The sequence below is a fragment of the Fundulus heteroclitus genome, chromosome 4 (genome assembly GCF_011125445.2).
Source record: "Fundulus heteroclitus isolate FHET01 chromosome 4, MU-UCD_Fhet_4.1, whole genome shotgun sequence".
NCBI lineage: Eukaryota > Metazoa > Chordata > Actinopteri > Cyprinodontiformes > Fundulidae > Fundulus > Fundulus heteroclitus.
Window position 1 is genome coordinate 2,365,451 of NC_046364.1, and position 17,680 is coordinate 2,383,130.

At 39.5% G+C, this 17,680-nt stretch overlaps 1 protein-coding gene across 1 annotated transcript; it reads right to left on the reverse strand.

Annotated features, from left to right (window-relative positions):
- Window positions 1-9,414: 9,414 nt before the first annotated feature.
- Window positions 9,415-16,214, reverse strand: LOC105937710 (up-regulator of cell proliferation). Its single transcript, XM_021324841.2, has 2 exons — window positions 16,193-16,214; window positions 9,415-14,954 (listed from the first exon to the last, which is right to left on the reverse strand). The coding sequence occupies exons 1-2, from the start codon at window positions 16,212-16,214 to the stop codon at window positions 10,309-10,311; spliced, it is 4,668 nt and encodes a 1,555-aa protein (XP_021180516.2). The 3' UTR covers window positions 9,415-10,308.
- Window positions 16,215-17,680: the final 1,466 nt, after the last annotated feature.

Genomic DNA, 17,680 nt, shown 5'->3' on the forward strand with positions numbered 1-17,680 from the left:
AAAACATGAAATGTCATACATTCTGGATTCATTACAAATCAACTGAAATATCGCAAGCCTTTTATTGTTTTAATATCGCTGATTATGGCGTACAGCTGAAGAAAACTCAAAAATCCTATCTCAAAATATTAGAATATTTCCTCAGACCAAGTAAAAAAAAAATAACGACAAAACAAAGTCAAACATTTGAAAATGTCCATTAATGCACTCAGTACTTGGTTGGGAATCCTTTTGCACAGATTATTGCATCAATGCGGCGTGGCATGGAGGCAATCAGCCTGTGGCATTGCTGAGGTGTTATGGATGCCCAGGATGCTTCAATAGCGCCCTTTAGCTCATTTGCATTGTTGGGTCTGGTGTCTTTCAGCTTCTTCTTCACAATACCCCACAAATTCTCTATGGGGTTCAGGTCAGGGGAATTGGCAGGCCAATCAAGGACAGTATTGCCATGGTCAGTACACCAGTTACTGTGAGAATCTTATGTCGTCTCTTAACCACGACCATACTTGTGATTTAGTTTACTGAACCAAGCTGAGTGTTTTTCAAGGCTCAGGAAACCCTGCAGTGTTTCGAGTTAATTAGACGATTCAAGTGATTAGTTGAATAGCCTACTAGTATACTTTTTCAATATATTCTAATATTTTGAGATGGGATTTTTGGGTTTCTTAAGCTGTAAGCCATAATCGGCGATATTAAAACGATAAAAGGCTTGCGATATTTCAGCTGACTTGAAATGAATCCAGAATGTATGACATTTCATGTTTTTTAATTGCATTACAGAAAATAAAGAACTTTATCACAACATTCTAATTTTCTGAGACAGTCCTGTATTTTCTCTCACAGAAACCTGGCTACAAAAGGACTACGTTAGTATAAATGAGTCAACTCCATCCAATTCAAATTTCCACATTCCTAGGTCTGTGGGAAGAGGAGCAATGCCAACCATCTTTCAGTCTGATTTGTTAATTAGTCCCAGGCCAATTAATAACTACAGTTCTTTTGAACAACTCTTAGTTTCCCTCATCCAAATTGCAAAGCAAAAAAACCTCTTCTGTTTGTTTTGTATCGTCCATTAGGCCCTTGCTCTCAGTTTTTGGATCAGCTGTAAAACTTTTTTATCTGATTTGGTGATAAACACTGACAAGGTTAATATAGTGGGGGATTTCAGCATTCATGTTGACACAGAATGTGATAACCTTAGTGTAGCCTTTAAAACTATCCTAGATTCAATTGGTTTTGCTCAAAATGTGCATAAACCGATGCACTCTTGGCTCCATACTTTAGACCTTGTGCTGACATATGGCATTGATTGTGAAGAATTAACAGTATTCTCTCTCAACCCTATCCTATCTGATCATTTTTAATACCATTTGAGTTTAATCTGAGTTCTCCACCCCAAAGAGTGTTCCATTATAGTAGATCTTTATCCATAGCTCTCAACTCTCACGCATTGACCGTGTGACACGCATTTTACTGACTTCACACGCAACAAATGACATTTCACACGCAAACATGGAATTTCTCACGCATAAAAATCACAAAGCCCGTCTGGGCTGCGGACGACAAAACTCCGCCTTCTGCTGAGATGTTTCAGCTTGTTTCACAGCTTGTAGCCATCAGTAATTCCTGCTGCAGTTCTTTTTAACAGAGCAGCAGGAAGAGTGATCAGAGTTATGAATGATTTTAGTCTTAACAGTGGTGAAAGTAAGCCGGTAAGGTCCTGTACCGCGTACACAGGAGGGGAGGGGGCGGGGAGAGAGCTGCTGCTAGATGACAGGTTCATTCAGAACCAGTCATGGCTGCACGCTGGATCATAAAACATTTCTGCTATCCAGATGCAGTTTAAAAAAACACTTAGTCTGTTTATAAGTTTCGTTTTTATTAATTCTGCATTTTTTAACTACATGCACCGTATTTCTGTGCCTCAGCGCTTGCTCCTCTCCCCCCTCCTTTCCCTCGGAGTAGGTGCTTTTATCACCGTTCACCATTCAAAACGTGAATCACTACGTTTAATGTCCTCACATCGGTAGCAACGTGTGCCAGTTAAAGTCAATAGTAGAGTTAGTAGCTGTATTTCATGCTATTTTATTTTCAACAACATAGAATCAGTGGCGCTTCGGTGGGCGTGCTGCCTCGCGCTTTAATTCAGGTGTGCACTTTTAAGGGTCATTTTAAAGAACTTGTAAGATCAGGGGCTTCATCTCAGACCTGTCAGTACCCCTGTTCCCTTTATAGGAGCCCTTTACAGTCTTTAGTTATGCATTTCCCCCGCTGTTTATCCGTCGCACGCAGCGCACGGGGGTAAAATCAGCGCACCTCACCGCCCAGAGCGCACTGACAAGAGCAATAGAGATTCGTCTGATCAGCGCGGCGACTGACTGAGAAACCTGTCGCTGTGAAAAGTGATGAGAATGTTATAAACTGTAACAGTCTAAAAGTGCATTGAGCTGAAAAGAGGAAGACATCAGCAGCTGGATCGTGCGTAAAGACGCAGCGTGAACCTCTGTGTGCTTCAGTGTTGGGGAAAATGTTGACCATAAAGGCTTGATGAAACTCAGCCTGATTCACCAATCAGGTTATAGATTTACAATGATAAACAACCCATAGATGAATGTGTAACAGTGTAATAATTCGGTCAATAACTTCTTAATTTTATTCAGTATTATTTGAACAATTGTGTATTTTTTCATGTCTTAATCCATTAACTGAACAATAAAGTATTAATACCTCTCTATCTCTTTTTAACAAAAGTAATACATGTCTACTTCAATGTCTGGTGGGATAAAAATGAGATGGAGTTGACTCCACCGGCTCTTCCAGGGTCTGGTTAGCCCCGCCCCCAAAACAAGCCCCTCCTCCAAAATTAGCATAATCTCACTCTTAACTTTTGATAAAAGTTGAGAGGTCTGTCTTTATCGGATAATGCTGCATCAAACTTTAAAGAATCTGTCCCCCTTTTAATATCTTCAGTATTGCAGAAATGCCCTGCAGATGGCAGCAATGTTTCTTCTCCTTCACAAATGGACGTCTTTAACGGTGTGACTTCTTGATTACGTTCTGTATTAGACAATGTAGCTCTTTTTGAAAAAGGTGATTATTCACAGGAAACTGGCTCCCTGGTTTAATTCAGAGCTGCGTTCCTTGAAGCACAATGTTAGGAAATTGGAGAGAAAATGGCGCTCTACACACCAAGAGGAATCCTACTTAATCTGGAGGGACAGTCTATTGTTGTATAAAAAGACCCTTCGCAGAGTTAGAGCAGCATATTTTTCATCATTAATTGAGGAGAATAAAAATAATCCTAGATTTCTCTTTAGTACATTTGCCAAACATACTCAGGGTCATAGCTCTGTTGATCCATCCATTCCCTTAGCTCTTAGCAGTAATGACTTTATGGGATTCTTCATAAATAAAATTGACTCCATTAAAAATAAAATAATTGGCATCCTGCCAAACATGATTACCTCGTCCTCAGTAAGTGATACGGCGTAGGAGGAATCTTTAGAACCTGCGCAGTGTCTGAACTGTTTAGAAGCAGCAGAGCTTTCTGAGCTATCTAAAATTTTAGCTTCATCTAAACCTTCCACTTGTATGTTAGACCCAATCCCAACCAAGTTGTTTAAAGAGATATTCCCTCTGATCAGTGGCACTATTTTAGACATGATTAATCTATCCCTAGTAAATGGATATGTACCATAGGCTTTTAAAGTAGCTATTATTAAACCTTTACTTAAGAAACCTTCTCTTGATCAAGATGAGTTAGTAAATTACAGCCCTATATCTAGTCTTCTTTTATCTAAAATTCTTGAGAAAGTGGTTGCTAATCAACTATGTGAACATTTACAAAGTAATGACCTACTTGAAGAGTTTTAGTCAGGCTTCAGAGCTCATCATAACACTGAAACAACTCTGGTGAAGGTCACTTATGATATTCTCATGGCCTCAGATAATGGACTTGTGTCTGTACTTGTCCTGTTAGATCTCAGTGCTGCATTTGATACAGTTGATCACAATATTCTCCTACAAAGACTTGAGCATACTGTAGGGATTAAGGGGAAAGCATTAGGCTGGTTTAAATCATATCTATCGGACAGATTCCACTTTGTTTATGTTAATAATAAATCTTCCTCAAACTCTACGGTCACTTGTGGAGTACCACAGGACCAATTCTCTTTACTATATATATGCTTCTGACTGGCAAAATTATCAGACAACATGGGATTAATTTCCGCTATTATGCTGATGACACGCTATAATTATCCATAAGTTATGATGAATCCAGTCAATAGGGGGTTTTCAGCTGACGTCACGCTCACGTGACTACTCAGCGCGTCCGCCATATTGGGTGGCAGTCGTTTCGCACCGTTGACCTGCATTGTATGACGCCTTAGGCAGTATTGGAAGTGAACAATGGGGAAAACGTGTTTAATGGTTGGTTGCACGGCCCGTGGAGGTGGAGATCAACGCTCTTTCTATCGCCTACCAGCCGTAATAGTGAATCAGTGTGAAAAAAAAAAAAACAGCTGTCTGAACAACGCCGTCACCTATGGCTGACACGGATATCCAGGTCCGATTTGGACGGTGTTAAGCTGGAATACGCCAGAGTCTGCGGTGCTCACTTTGTCACAGGTAATTAACTGTTAAGTATTTAAAACATATAAGAAGAATATATTAATAATAGGGCGTGGGCGTTATGACTTATTACTTTCCGCGGCTGTCATGTTGACTGCCTCCGCCGCCTCTACTGCCTATTACTACCGCATACTGTACTCCCTCTCTCAGCTGTGTTTTAATTTGATTAATTTCACCTTAACTTGATTTCAACCATGGTAAACCGTTGCTGTATTGTGGGCTGTAACAGCGCAACACATGATCGCCATGGGAAAAACATAGAAACAGATTAATTTTCCACCGCTTTCCTGCCTGGAGGCGCAACCACGGAGAACAACTGTTAGTGATAACAAAGAGTCGTCGGCTCGCTTGGATCGCGGTTGTAAGTCGACCGAACATAACTTTCCACAGTATCCCGATGTCAATGAGAGTGTGTTCTAAACGTTTGAAACACATAGCAGCTAGTTAAAAGTACATTACATGCGCGAGTGGTTGTTAGCGCTAACGGTTAGCATGAGCCAGAGCCCGTCTGAGCACAGCTTACCTTTGAACGAGTTACAGAGATAACAAAGAGATCGTCGGCTCGCTTGGATCGCGGCTGCAAGTCGACCGAACATAACTTTCCACAGTATCCCGATGTCAATGAGAGTGTGTTCTAAACGTTTGAAACACATAGCAGCAAGTTAAAAGTACATTACATGCGAGAGTGGTTGTTAGCACTGACGGTTAGCAGCTACTAAACTAGCATGGGCCAGAGCCCGTCCGAGCGCAGCTTACCTTTGAACGAGTTGCTGTGTTCCCACTGTTTGCTGGCTTTATGATCTGCAGCTCCTACCGGCGCCAATACGGTAAATACAACTTAATTTTGCACTGGTCATTGTTCTGCTTAAATAATTAAAGCCGCGAGCGGCGTCGATCGGCCTTGCAGCCAAGCGCCTTCGCGCACGGGCCGCCAGCCACCGCAGAAGCATGCGACACATTTGCGTCGGATTGTTTACATTTTTACCATCTTATTAAAACTCACCCGTCCACGTATGATGGCGATTTCCTTGATGTACATAACCAGATGTGAACTGGTTGTGAGCCTCTAGACCCTTGTAAGCTCTCATTTCCTCAAGAGTGTGCAGAGGGTTTTCACCGAACACCAGGTAATGCATCTGGATTACGGCTAAACAAGGCACCGTGGAGGGCATACGGGTCCATATGGTCGATCACGGAACATTTCCTCAGGTATACGTCCTTATCTGGTCGCTCTAGCGTGCTGGCGTACTTATCCATTCGCGATACGATAATACGTGTAAGACAACTAGAGATAAGGAAGTGTGCCACCCAATATGGCGGACCGGAAGTTGGCCAGTGACGTCAGTGAAAACACCCTATTACTTCGACTGCAGTCATGTCTTGATGACATCAAAAGCTGGATGACTTTAAATTTCCTGCATCTAAATTCTGACAAGACCGAAGTTGTAATCTTTGGGCCAGAGTCCTCAAAAAATAAACTTCTTAACCAATCACTTAATCTGGGTGGCATTAACCTGGCCTCTGGTAATAAAGTAAAAAATCTTGGTGTTGTTTTCGACCAAGACATGTCATTTAAATCCCATATTAAACAGGTTTCCAGAGTTTCCTTTTTTCACCTCCGGAATATCGCCAAAATTAGAAACATTCTGTCCAGGGGTGATGCTGAAAAACTAGTCCATGCATTTGTTACTTCAAGGCTGGACTATTGTAATTCTTTACTATCAGGAAGTCCACGAAATGCAGTTCAAAGTCTTCAGCTGATCCAAAATGCTGCAGCAAGAGTTCTGATGAAAATCAACAAGTGGGATCATATTTCTCCAATTTTAGCTTCCCTTCATTGGCTTCAATCAAGAATATAATTTAAAATTCTCCTTCTAACGTATAAAGCCCTTAATAATCAAGCTCCATCATATATCAGAGCTCTGATTACCCCGTATGTTCCTAACAGAGCACTTCGCTCTCAGACTGCAGGTCTGCTGGTGGTTCCTAGAGTCTCTAAAAGTAGAATGGGAGGCAGATCCTTTAGCCAGTTTTGGTCCGTGAGGCAGACACCCCGTCTACTTTCAAGACTAATCTTAAAACTTTCCTTTTTGACAAAGCTTATAGTCAGAGTGGCTCATTTTACCCTGAGCTACCTCTATAGTTATGCTGCTATAGGCTTAGGGTGCTGGAGGACATCAGGGTCTATTTTTCTCACTCTACTGAGTTGTACTGTTCTCATTGTTTGCATTGCTTGTCGTAATTTCAGCTTCTAACTTTTTGTTCATTTTTTTTTCTTCATATTAGGCACACCTGGTCTGGCGTTCTGTTAACTGTGACATTATCCAGGGAAGACAGATCACCTGCTATTACCATCTAATGTAGAACAGATTACTGGATGAATGTGTGCTTCTGTGCTTTTTTGTCTCTCTTGTTGTGTCTCTGCTCTGTCTTCTGTAACCCCCAGTCGGTCGAGGCAGATGACCGTTCATACTGAGCCTAGTTCTGGTTCTGCTGGAGGTTTTCCTTCCTGGTAAAGGAGTTTTCCTCTCCACTGTGGCTTCATGCTTGCTCAGTATGAGGGATTGCTGCAATGCCATGGACAATGCAGACGACTCTCCCTGTGGCTCTACGGTTCTCCAGGAGTGAATGCTGCTTGCCGGGACTTTGAAGCAATCAACTGGTTTCCTTTTATAGGAACATTTTTGACCAATCTGTATAATATGATTGAATTTGACTTTGTAAACTGCCTTGCGATGACATGTTTTATGAATTGTCCGTCCGTCCGTTTTCTTCCGCTTATCCGGGGTCGGGTGGCGGGTGTAGCAGCTTCAGTAGGGAGGCCCAGACGTCCCTCTCCCCAGCCACTTGGGCCAGCTCCTCCGGGGGAATCCCAAGGCGTTCCCAGGCCAGCAGAGAGACATAGTCCCTCCAGCGTGTCCTGGGTCTTCCCCTGGGCCTCCTCATGGTGGGACATGCCCAGAGCACCTCACCCGGAACACCTCACCAGAGACCATATGTCTCTGTCTTTTTCTTTGTCTCCATCTCTGTCTCTTTCTCTCAGTGTCTTTGTCTGTATTTGTCATTCCCTTTTATTTATCTCTCTCTCTCTTTTCCCATCCTCTCTTCCTCTGTCTGTCTTTTTGTTTCCCTCTCTCTCCATCTTTGACTGTCTCTGACCCTGTCTTTCTGTCTCTTGCACTTTTGTATTTTTCCTTGTCTGTCCTGTCAATTTCTAACAGGACAGGGAGACAGCTACAATTAAGGAAGATCAGAGAAGAATTGTCTATCCACCAAATCTGTCCTTCTCATCTTCTCTATGCTATTTTTTTTAGTGTGTGAGGGTTCCTTTTGCTTTGTCTTGTTTTATATCCCCCGATTAGAATCATATAACCGAGCTTCAGGAGGCTTTCCCATTTCTAAACAGTGTGCGGTACTTTTCAGTTTGTTTGAATTTTTTATTTAATTTTCCTTTACTAAAGTTCCTCTATTTCCACCACAGGTACTGGAGACCCTAATTAAAAGGTGGCTCTCTGAGATTACCTTTAATCTTCCAGCCTCACATCTCTGCTCTTCTTTCCCCGTCATTTAATTTTTAATCTTGGTGTCACCACTGAGGCTCCATCCGAATACCACTATTGAGCCAGGACTCTTCAGCCACAGAAGAAACGCGTCAGCGGTCTCCATCAGTGCTGTCTCAATAGTGCAGTCTGTGAGGAAGGAGGTAGGAAAATGAGCCTGTATGCTTCCTCCCGCAGTTAATTTAACACAGGAACCCCATGATGTCCCTTACTGCTGCTAAGGAGCTATAAGGTATCCCACAATGCTTTTCATGACATGACTTATAATCACAGTCCACCTCATGGAAATTAATGGAAATGTTCGAAGAGAAGGGACCACAAACTTTTGTTAATTATTGGAAGGCAGATTTGACTTGCATCGTCTGTGTGTTTTCGTCATGGCTGTCTGAAGTCAGCACAGCAGTTTGAAGCTCCTTTCCTAACACGCTAGAGTTCTTACTGCTGACCCCATCAAGGGTCACAGCGCAGGAGCTAAGAGCTATTATTAGAGGTATTTTGATGCAGCCATATGCAACAAGGCACAAATAAAAAAAATTCCCAAAACCTCAAATTAATATTTTTAAAGCAGATTTTTACTTGTTTCAATTCTGTGGCTTCAAACTTAATTTTTGTGTTTTATTGATGTTGCAACAATGGAGAAAAAAGGTTTACAGCATTTTATTTAAACGTTGTTTAGCTGTTGTTGGCTTTCTGAAAAAGCAACGTCTAACACCAGCCACACCTTAACCGTGTTGTATTCATGTTAAAGCCATGTTTGCCCCAAATAGCAAGTGGGAATGGATTAAACAAATCAAAAACATGCTGGTAGGCTTTGCTATTACTTTTTTTTGGAAGGAATCAAAAACAGTTGTGCGAAATAGAAAATTCATTTTATAGAGCTGAGCACCTTTGTTACTCATGTTTGTGTTGAGAAATTAAGGAAAAATATGTACAATGTATCTCAAATAAAACAAGTTTCACTTGTAATAGATTTGTTGATTAATAGAATTGCATAATTATATAATGTAAAATATTTGCCTCCATTAGTAAACATATAAAAGTACAGTTTATTTTGCACTTTGATATTGTTAAACCTTGTGATACTTTCCAAAACTTTGTTTTACTTTTGTCCAAAACATGCAAAAACATTACTTTCATTAAAAAAAAGAATACAATACATGTACAAAAATTAAGAAATACATTGTTAAAAAATTTTAACGGTCTGATTTTCTTTGTCCCGTGTAAAGACATTTTACAGTATTAAAATAATTCAAGGCATTTTTTTCCCCTCTAACTTTCAAAGACATATTTCTACCAATAACTTGTATTGACAGAAACAGAAAAAAATTATATATTTTTAAAAAAAACATAAAAACAAGCCATATTATGTATTTATACAATTCATGAATCTCAATGTTCAAATTTTGAATCTTTCTATCTTTCTATTATAGATCTTTTATAAAATGATCAAGAGCTCATTTTAAAGGTTGAAGGTTAGACTGGTTTTACATTTTGACATTCCATTTCCAACGATCAACGGGTACAAATCTTTCACAGCAGGAAAATAGCAAAAAATGTAATGAAAAAGAAAAAAAAATATTCATCTGTAACATATTTGCACAAAATAAACAATTGAAAATTAAGAAATGAACCTGCAATTTGTGTGTCAAATATGTTTCCCAAACGAAAGGCACTCGTTTGGAAAACATATTTTCAAGTTAAGGTTGTTCTGTTTCTGTGCTTCCAGTTTCTTAAGTTTTCTCTGATATGAACACCAGCTCTATAAAAACCATCTAAAGTATTTTGTTTTGGAATACATTTGCAGTTCTTTCTAGCAAATGTTAAATATATATAGAATTAATGTAAAAAACACACTGAACAAAATCATTTCTCTATGATCTTGTAGTTTTTTTTCTTGCTATATACACAATTTTAACTCCTCTCGAACAAAATACAAAATATGACTTTAAAAAGTTTCAATATGATCTTAAAAATAAGTATTTGTATTTTTTCTTTGACTTTTTCTGATGGCTGATTTTGGTCTCGTTCTTTGTGTAGTTTCCCTTTCAGCCTCCAGCTGCATATGAATTTCTGACACACCTAAAGTTTAACTTTTTAAAAACTAAAGAAACTTCTATCACTTTACATTGAAAGCATCTTTTAATCCTTTTAGAGCATCTTCCTGTGAGATTTTCTTCCAGGGTTCTGGGATATTTGCTGGTTCTGCCTCATATTCTTCTGCAAATTCATTGTTATATTTCATCAGGATGTACTTCCAGTAGTCTGATGCCTCAATAGTGGCGTCAGGTGGAATCTGCCAGTCTGGATAATATGTTTTGTAGTCTTTGTAAGGATGAAACTCCCCTTTAGTGTCTGTATTTTTGAATTTAGTGTTACTTTGAACTTCAGTTGTGCACAGTCTTTCAACAAGCCTTTTGGTCTTGTTAAATTTGTATTTACCAAGACCTTGTGGTCGATGTATAGCTGCACTATGCAGCGTGTGGTCTTTCCCTCCAGACTCGCAGGGAGTTTTACAGAATGGACACTGGATTCCACATCCAAAAACTCGCCTAAATAGTTCCTCCTGTGGTTTAACTGTGAGTTTCCTCACAGTCTCCATTATGTCTTCAGATTTTAAGAATTGATCCCGAAGCTGGGTTGCCAGGTTCTCCAATGCCATGTTGACACTGTTGATGAATGGATGGCATGTGCTTTGGATTTGAAAGAGGATGCTTTTCTCATCTTCAACTGAAATTGAGATGTCTTTAATCAAATTTTCACGTATTCCACTGACAAGTTTTGCTATGCTTTTATTGTTATTTGGTAGGGAAACACCATCTGGTTCTTTTGATGCCACGTCTATTGCTGTGGTGATTTTTTTAACTATGACCTGAAGTTTGTTGTTCTTCAGTTTGTACAATGTATTCTCCTCTGTCATTTGTTGCTGGATGTGCTGAAATATCCAGTTCTTGACAAAATTTTCATAGCTATTGATGTACTTTACAAAAGTGTCGAAGTCATCCTTCAGCAGCAACTCTTTTTGAATGCTGTACTGGAAAAACGAGCGAGAGCTGTACTCAGCAGAATGATGGCTCGTTAAGATCTCATCCACGATGTCTACCCCCAGAGATCTGTTGATGAAGTCTTCCACTGCTGGTTTGATACAAAGCTGGATGTAATCATTGGCTTTGCGCTGACAGTCATCTCTCTCTTTGTACAAATCAATAAAATCCGACAGGTATCCAGGCTTGTACTTCTCCAGCTGGCCGTGGGGATTGAGGTTGGAAAGAAACCTTTGATGCATTTTCAGGAATTCCCTTGAAGCTATGCCACAAATGTGAAGCTTCAGGTCAATCTCATACTTTGTATTTGCTTCATATTTCTTGTAGTTCTGTTCAAGGTTCTTGTCAAGTTTTTCTAGAAGGTCTTTTGTAAGAGAGTCATGATAATCTTCAGTTGTTTCTGCTTTTTCACTGAGATATTGCGTACATGACTTAATAGCAGCATCTGTGAAGATCTGCAGTTGTTCCATATCAACAAATTTACCCTTACATTTGTCTACATGCTCATCTATGACTCTGAAAGAACTCTGTCCTACTTTTTTTAGGTCTGTGTTCAGTAATTCCTGATTCACATTTCTGTTAGAGAAATTCTTCTTGAGCTGCTTAAGGATGCATCCAACAATGTCTCGTTCCTCTAAGCCAGACACATTTGCCGTAGATGCAGACCACATCTTCTCAAACTCTTTTGTCAGCTGATCATCGGACAGGCTGGACATTTTGCAGTCATGTAGGAGCCTCATGACAGCCTCTTCAATCAGGACTCGGTATTTCCTCTGTATTTCTTCAGCTTTCTTTTTACTTAACTTCAGCTCAAGGACACAATCCAGTTTAGTTCTTCCTGACTGCTGAATTTCGTTGGTAAGGCTTTTGATACTGTTCAGAAAGTCAACTTTGTATTTCTCTATCAGATTTACACGTTGGTCCTTCCTCTTGAAGTACTCTTTGAGTTTCTCGTTCATTTTCATTTCCTCGTTTTTTATTTCTCCAGAAAGTTCTTCCTTTTTGTCGGACACCAGTTTATTCCAAACTTCAACTTGGGAATCCATGTCAGCATTTAATATTTCTACTTCGGTTGTGTGCTGCCAGGAGTGAATCTCTTTTCTGAATTCCCAATCCCATTGATTGAAGGCTTTGCACAGGTTGTCGTATGCATGAGCCACAAGCGTATTTCTGAAGTTAAAGATGAAGTTTTCATATTTAACTGTCCTCCACAGACTTGTCATCCATTCTAGAAACTCTGGGATTTGAGTTGGTTCATTGTTTCCGTTGTTTTTTATTGTTTCCAAAAGATGTTTCTTGAAATCAGCAACAGCTTCGCTGTAGCCCGTGTTGACTGGAGCCATTGGTGGAGTGCCATGCCAGAGTCCTGGGATGTTCCAGTTGTTTTTCTCCATGTCGTAATTCAGGACATCAGTGAACAGTTTAGCAGTTGGTTGTTTTTCCATTTCAGATGCAATCTGAGTCATTTCATCCAGCTGGTCCAAGAGTCGTTTTCTTTCAGCAATGCATTTGGAATGAGCCGAAACTCCAGCAACATTTTGGTGAACAAAGTGACACGCAGGCTTTTTTCCAATGTGTGTCATTCTCAAGAATGCATGAACTGCAATTTGCAAAATATCTTTCATTTCAGTTACATTTTCCATCGCTGTATTGATGATGGCGATGTCGCTTAAACCAATGACAAAGGTTGCCAGCTGGTTATCGTGTTCGTAACTGTCCTCAAGTTGAGCCAAATCAGCCGACTTGAGACCTTCTGTATCAATGAGGACTATGAAATCATAATTCAGCTCTCTCCTATAATCTTCATTCACTTTGAGGAAGATCATGTAGGCTCCTCTCGTACATCTACCACTGCTGACTGGAAACTGAACACCAAACATGGTGTTGAGGAGTGTTGACTTTCCAGAACTTTGAACACCCAAAACTGTCAATACCAACAATCTGCTCCTTTTTCCAACTTTGTTATGAACCTCATTCAGTACAGCCGACACCCACTTTTCTGGGATGTTTGAAGCATCACCATCCAGCAGTTCTAGAGGATGTCCATCCAACACCATTTCAGCAGCTAAAAGAGGAAGACGAGAGACGTCGTCTGTGGGTTTTTGTGAAAACTTGTAGATCAGGCCCATTTCTCTCATGTAATGCTCAATTCCTAAAGAGCTTTCCAGCAGAGCCTTATCCAACCCCTTAATCAGTTCTGCATCTTTTGTCTTACATTGCTCTTTGAACTGATTTCTGAGGTGAAAGAGGTTTTTTCGAGAGTGCGTATCAAGTTTCAGTTTCATCCATTTCAAGAAGAAATCTCTTTTTTCTTTGTCACTTGTACAAAGGTTGTCAATGAAACCTCTCATATCTTTAGAAATATCGCGTCTTGATTGCTCTTCTTTGATTCGGGTTTTCTCCTCCTGCAGCTGAGATTTGTAATCCTCAATTCCTAAATCACTATAATCATTTAATCTGCACAGTTTTATTTCTAACTTAGACAATCTTTTCCAGTTTTCTCCCTGCAAAGGAAGGTGCAGTTTCTTGTAGTTGAGAATGCTTTGTTCACCAATTGCTTCTATGATCTCTTCAGCTGCCTTCTTTTGTTCTTCACTTTTAGTTTCATCCACCGACAGACCAAGTTCTGTAGCTTTTTCATGCATTAGATTTGTTGTAATTTTATTTATAGTTGCAACTTCCAGTGAGGTCTTTATAGATGCGCAAAGTTTTTTTGAGAAGAATGTTATGTTATTTGTCTTGTCTTTTCTGATGACGTTGGTTTTTGGAAGGTCAAGTTTTTCGAATGTTGTCTTAACAGACATCATGTCTTCCCTGTCACTTTGCTCTTTGTGATTAACAACCAAAAATATCTTTTCTCTCATATTTTTGACAGAATTCAAAGATTCCTGCTCTTTGTCTTCAACTTTGTCCAGAAACACAAAGGTAGCTGTTGAAATATGAACAAGAAAACTGAACTGTGCAGGTGACTCACAAATGTCTCCTCTCAGATTGGCAAAGGCAACTGGCTCTGGAAAAATGTCAAGATTTTCTCTCCCACACGGCAGGTACCAGAAAACCTCTACAAGTCCGTTAGCGATTTCCTTTTTAAAAGCTCTGTCCTCCATGTCTTTATGCATGAAGATGTTGTGACTCTGCTGCCCACGGCTAAGAACAAGATTCAGCATCTGGGACTTTGACAAACTGCTGTTCTTCAGACGAACAAAGGAATATAAAGGAATATTTGCTTCAACAATCGTGTCCTCGATGAAACCTTTGGATTCGGACAAAGAATGAGGACGCCACTCTTTAACAATTCCTCGTAGAGCCCAAAGCATCAGGCTGCACTGACTGTTATTGCTGTGAGGCAAGAGCAGTGGGAGAGAAAACTGACACATTGACATTCTGAGAGCTATTTCTTGTTGCAGGAAGCTGTCAGCACAAAAGAAAAGTGCTACTATGAGGTCAAGAGCATTAATGCCATTGTCAATTTCTTCTGCAGTACAAAGGTCTATGTTAAATAGGTCATCGTTTTCCTCATCATTGGCTGGTAGTTGCACACAGCTTCTGCATTCAGCATTAATCTGGAGGAGGTTTCTGAGAAAGTACCATGGGATTTCCTTCAGTGATGAAGCAAGATTTGTATTTATGTCTTCTTTGTTGATCTCCAACAGAGAACGAAGCGTGAGTTTGTTGGGATAAAAGTTTTCCAGTCCAAGTCTGGAAAGAGTTTTGAACAACCCTGTAGACACAAAAGAGGATGATGTTTAGAAACGTGTAGTTCTTTGATCAATGTTTATCATAAACATAGGCATTATGTAGCTAAAAGTGTTTTTATGATTATTGCTTTGATTTGAGTTCTCCCCAGTGAATCGAATGGATCCTTCTTTGTAGCTTTGAAGAGAAAAGGTTCTTACTGTTGTTCTTGTTTAGCCACTAAACAGCCACACAGATTACCCAGACTTCTGTTGTTTTTTAAAGATTACTGTATCCTTGTGGGCAATGGTGCAGTGCGTCCCTGAGGGCTGTGATTGGAAGGAACTGCCTCCCCATCTTATTCACATATAGCACACTTGGTACCAGGCCAACTTGGGCCAAGGCTAGATTTGAAAATGTGTATGATATTACTCACCCAACCTGTAGTGCTAGATGTTGGATATTTAAGAGAAGGGTAGGGCAGAGCTTTCAATTAATCACAACCTGGCAGGAAGTTGGATCTGGTGGCTTGGTCGACACGTGAGACCCATTTGAGTAGTAAGTGTAATCTGGGTTGTATGGCCCAGGACCCTAGAATGGAGCTCCTTGCTTCACTAGGAGACTTTCTTTCATTTAGCAAGCAATAACAAAGAGATGGAAGCTGAATGGAAAATGCTCAGGGCTTCCGATGCAGATGTGGTTTCCAAGAGCTGAGGGTTCTGGCAGCAACCAGAGAAACTGGTGGAGACTAGTGGTGATAGAAGCTGCCAAGCGGGAAGCCTTTAGGGGTTGGCTTGTTTTTGGGACTCCTGAAATAGCTGACGGGTATTGTGTGGGAAAAAGAGACTGCAGCTTTGGTAGTTGCTAAAGCCAAAAAACATTTGTGTTACGTTCAGGGTTAGTGGTTCTGTCAAACTGTCGAGATTTTTAGAAATGATACAACAGGGACCATCCCAGTGCAAAGCATGTTTATGAGAGCTTTTCACCACATTTGCTTCTACTTTTTGCACCGAAGTTTTGTATGTGTATGTTTTGTATGACAGAAATTCCATTTCATAATTTCCAGCTGTGTTTGTATGCAATTCTCTATACAAAGTAAACCGTTGATCTGTTAACATAACATGTGAGCTGTTGTCTGTCCTGCAAGAAGCTCAGAAATAATGTGTACTGCATTGGCTACATTATTTTAAAAAAGGAAAATGCTTTATTAGTCTAGGTTAATTTTACTTGTGACATAATGTTAAATTATGTACAGAAAAATATCTCTTCTACGTGAATATTTACCTTCAGGCAGTTGTTGAGTCATTGTAGGTGTGGTCGAAGTCCTCCTTTTTTATTTATATAAAGCAAATAAGCATCCCTTTAATTTAAAATACTGATTAGAAATTAAAAACAAATTTGTATTCATACATTATGTATTACATTTAATTTTGAACTGAAAAAGAACTGACCTTAGCAGGCACTTCGGATTTACTGTCACGGTGTCACCTTTCTGTTAAACCATCTATGAAACAATCAAAACCACATTCTTATTTACTTCATATTCACCATTTTTGGGAATTGTAATAAATGGGAATAAATAATTGTGAAAAGGATAGTTTGTCCATTTTTGTTTAGAAAGAAATTTACCATGCATCTGGTGAAAAGAATCAGCTCCTGCAACAGAATCTGTGGTTATCTAGTATCTGAAACAGAGAGCAAAGCATTAAAAATACTTAAAAAGTTTATTTAAATTTGAACAAATTCAAATATGTCGTCTAAACATGGTGGTTTAAAACTAGACTGGTGTGCTATTTGTGGAGTCTGTTTTGATAATGTCTGCATTTCCTCCACTTCTCCTGCAAGAGTTTAGAACAAAGTTACTCAACTGACCATAAAATAAAAGGTTTAGTTTGGATCTGTTAAAGGGAGGTTCTGTAAAGTTATTAAACAGTAAAGGTTATCTTGTAAAAAGATATCAAATCCCCTGCAGGTTTAGATATATTACATTATGATTGCGGTGAAAAGATAACGAATCAGTGAGAGCTATGCTGTATCAGCTGATTTAGCAGATCAGTTTTTGACATCCAGCATGGATAACATTTCAGTGCTGTCGCACTAGTGTGTTGTGCAATCAAGACATGAGGAAAAATCAGGCTGAGTTGTAAGCAAAGACTTTTGCTGGCCCCAGGGGACTGTCTCTCACAACAGGGGAGCTCACTGTATAAGACTTTTTATACAATGATGTACATTTTATTTCTGGTAATAAATTCTTCAACTTGGAGAAGTTTCCACTCCTTTATTACATATGTGTGCAGAGTTTGCTGTTAAAAGATCGCCAGTCCTCAAATCATTCTTTTCAACTGTTATTCTAATATCAGCCCGGACAATACCTTACGGGCCGAGAGTTATTTATTAAACTTAAATAACTTTAAACAGTGTGTAATAGCACAACTGGTGTCTCTGGGTGGGCATTCATAAACACAGCGTGCACTGCACACACATGAGAATATCACCTGTGACATTTTTAGACTTTTGAAGTAAAAACAAAGTTGCGTCTAAAATCTTCTGTTAATGATAATAAACTGTATTACAAAAAGCATAAAGTGAATGGCTTGAATCTATCAAGTTGTTTGGTATAACCAAAGGTCTGATAGTTGATTTAACTATAAAGTTAATCTTAGTGACTGAACCAAAATTTGTTGCACATCTGAATCCAGATGCTGTGATTTATGTTCATGTTTGCATGAACAACAAATTCTTAAATGAAAAGTCCGAGGTTATGAATTTGGA

Excerpts from the sequence above, each read along its gene's own strand:
- LOC105937710 (XM_021324841.2), bottom strand. The coding sequence starts at position 16,214 with ATGACTCAACAACTGCCTGAAG. Across the intron at positions 14,955-16,192 it reads GACTCAACAACTGCCTGAAG|GGTTGTTCAAAACTCTTTCC; the intron begins GTAAATATTCAC and ends TTGTGTCTACAG.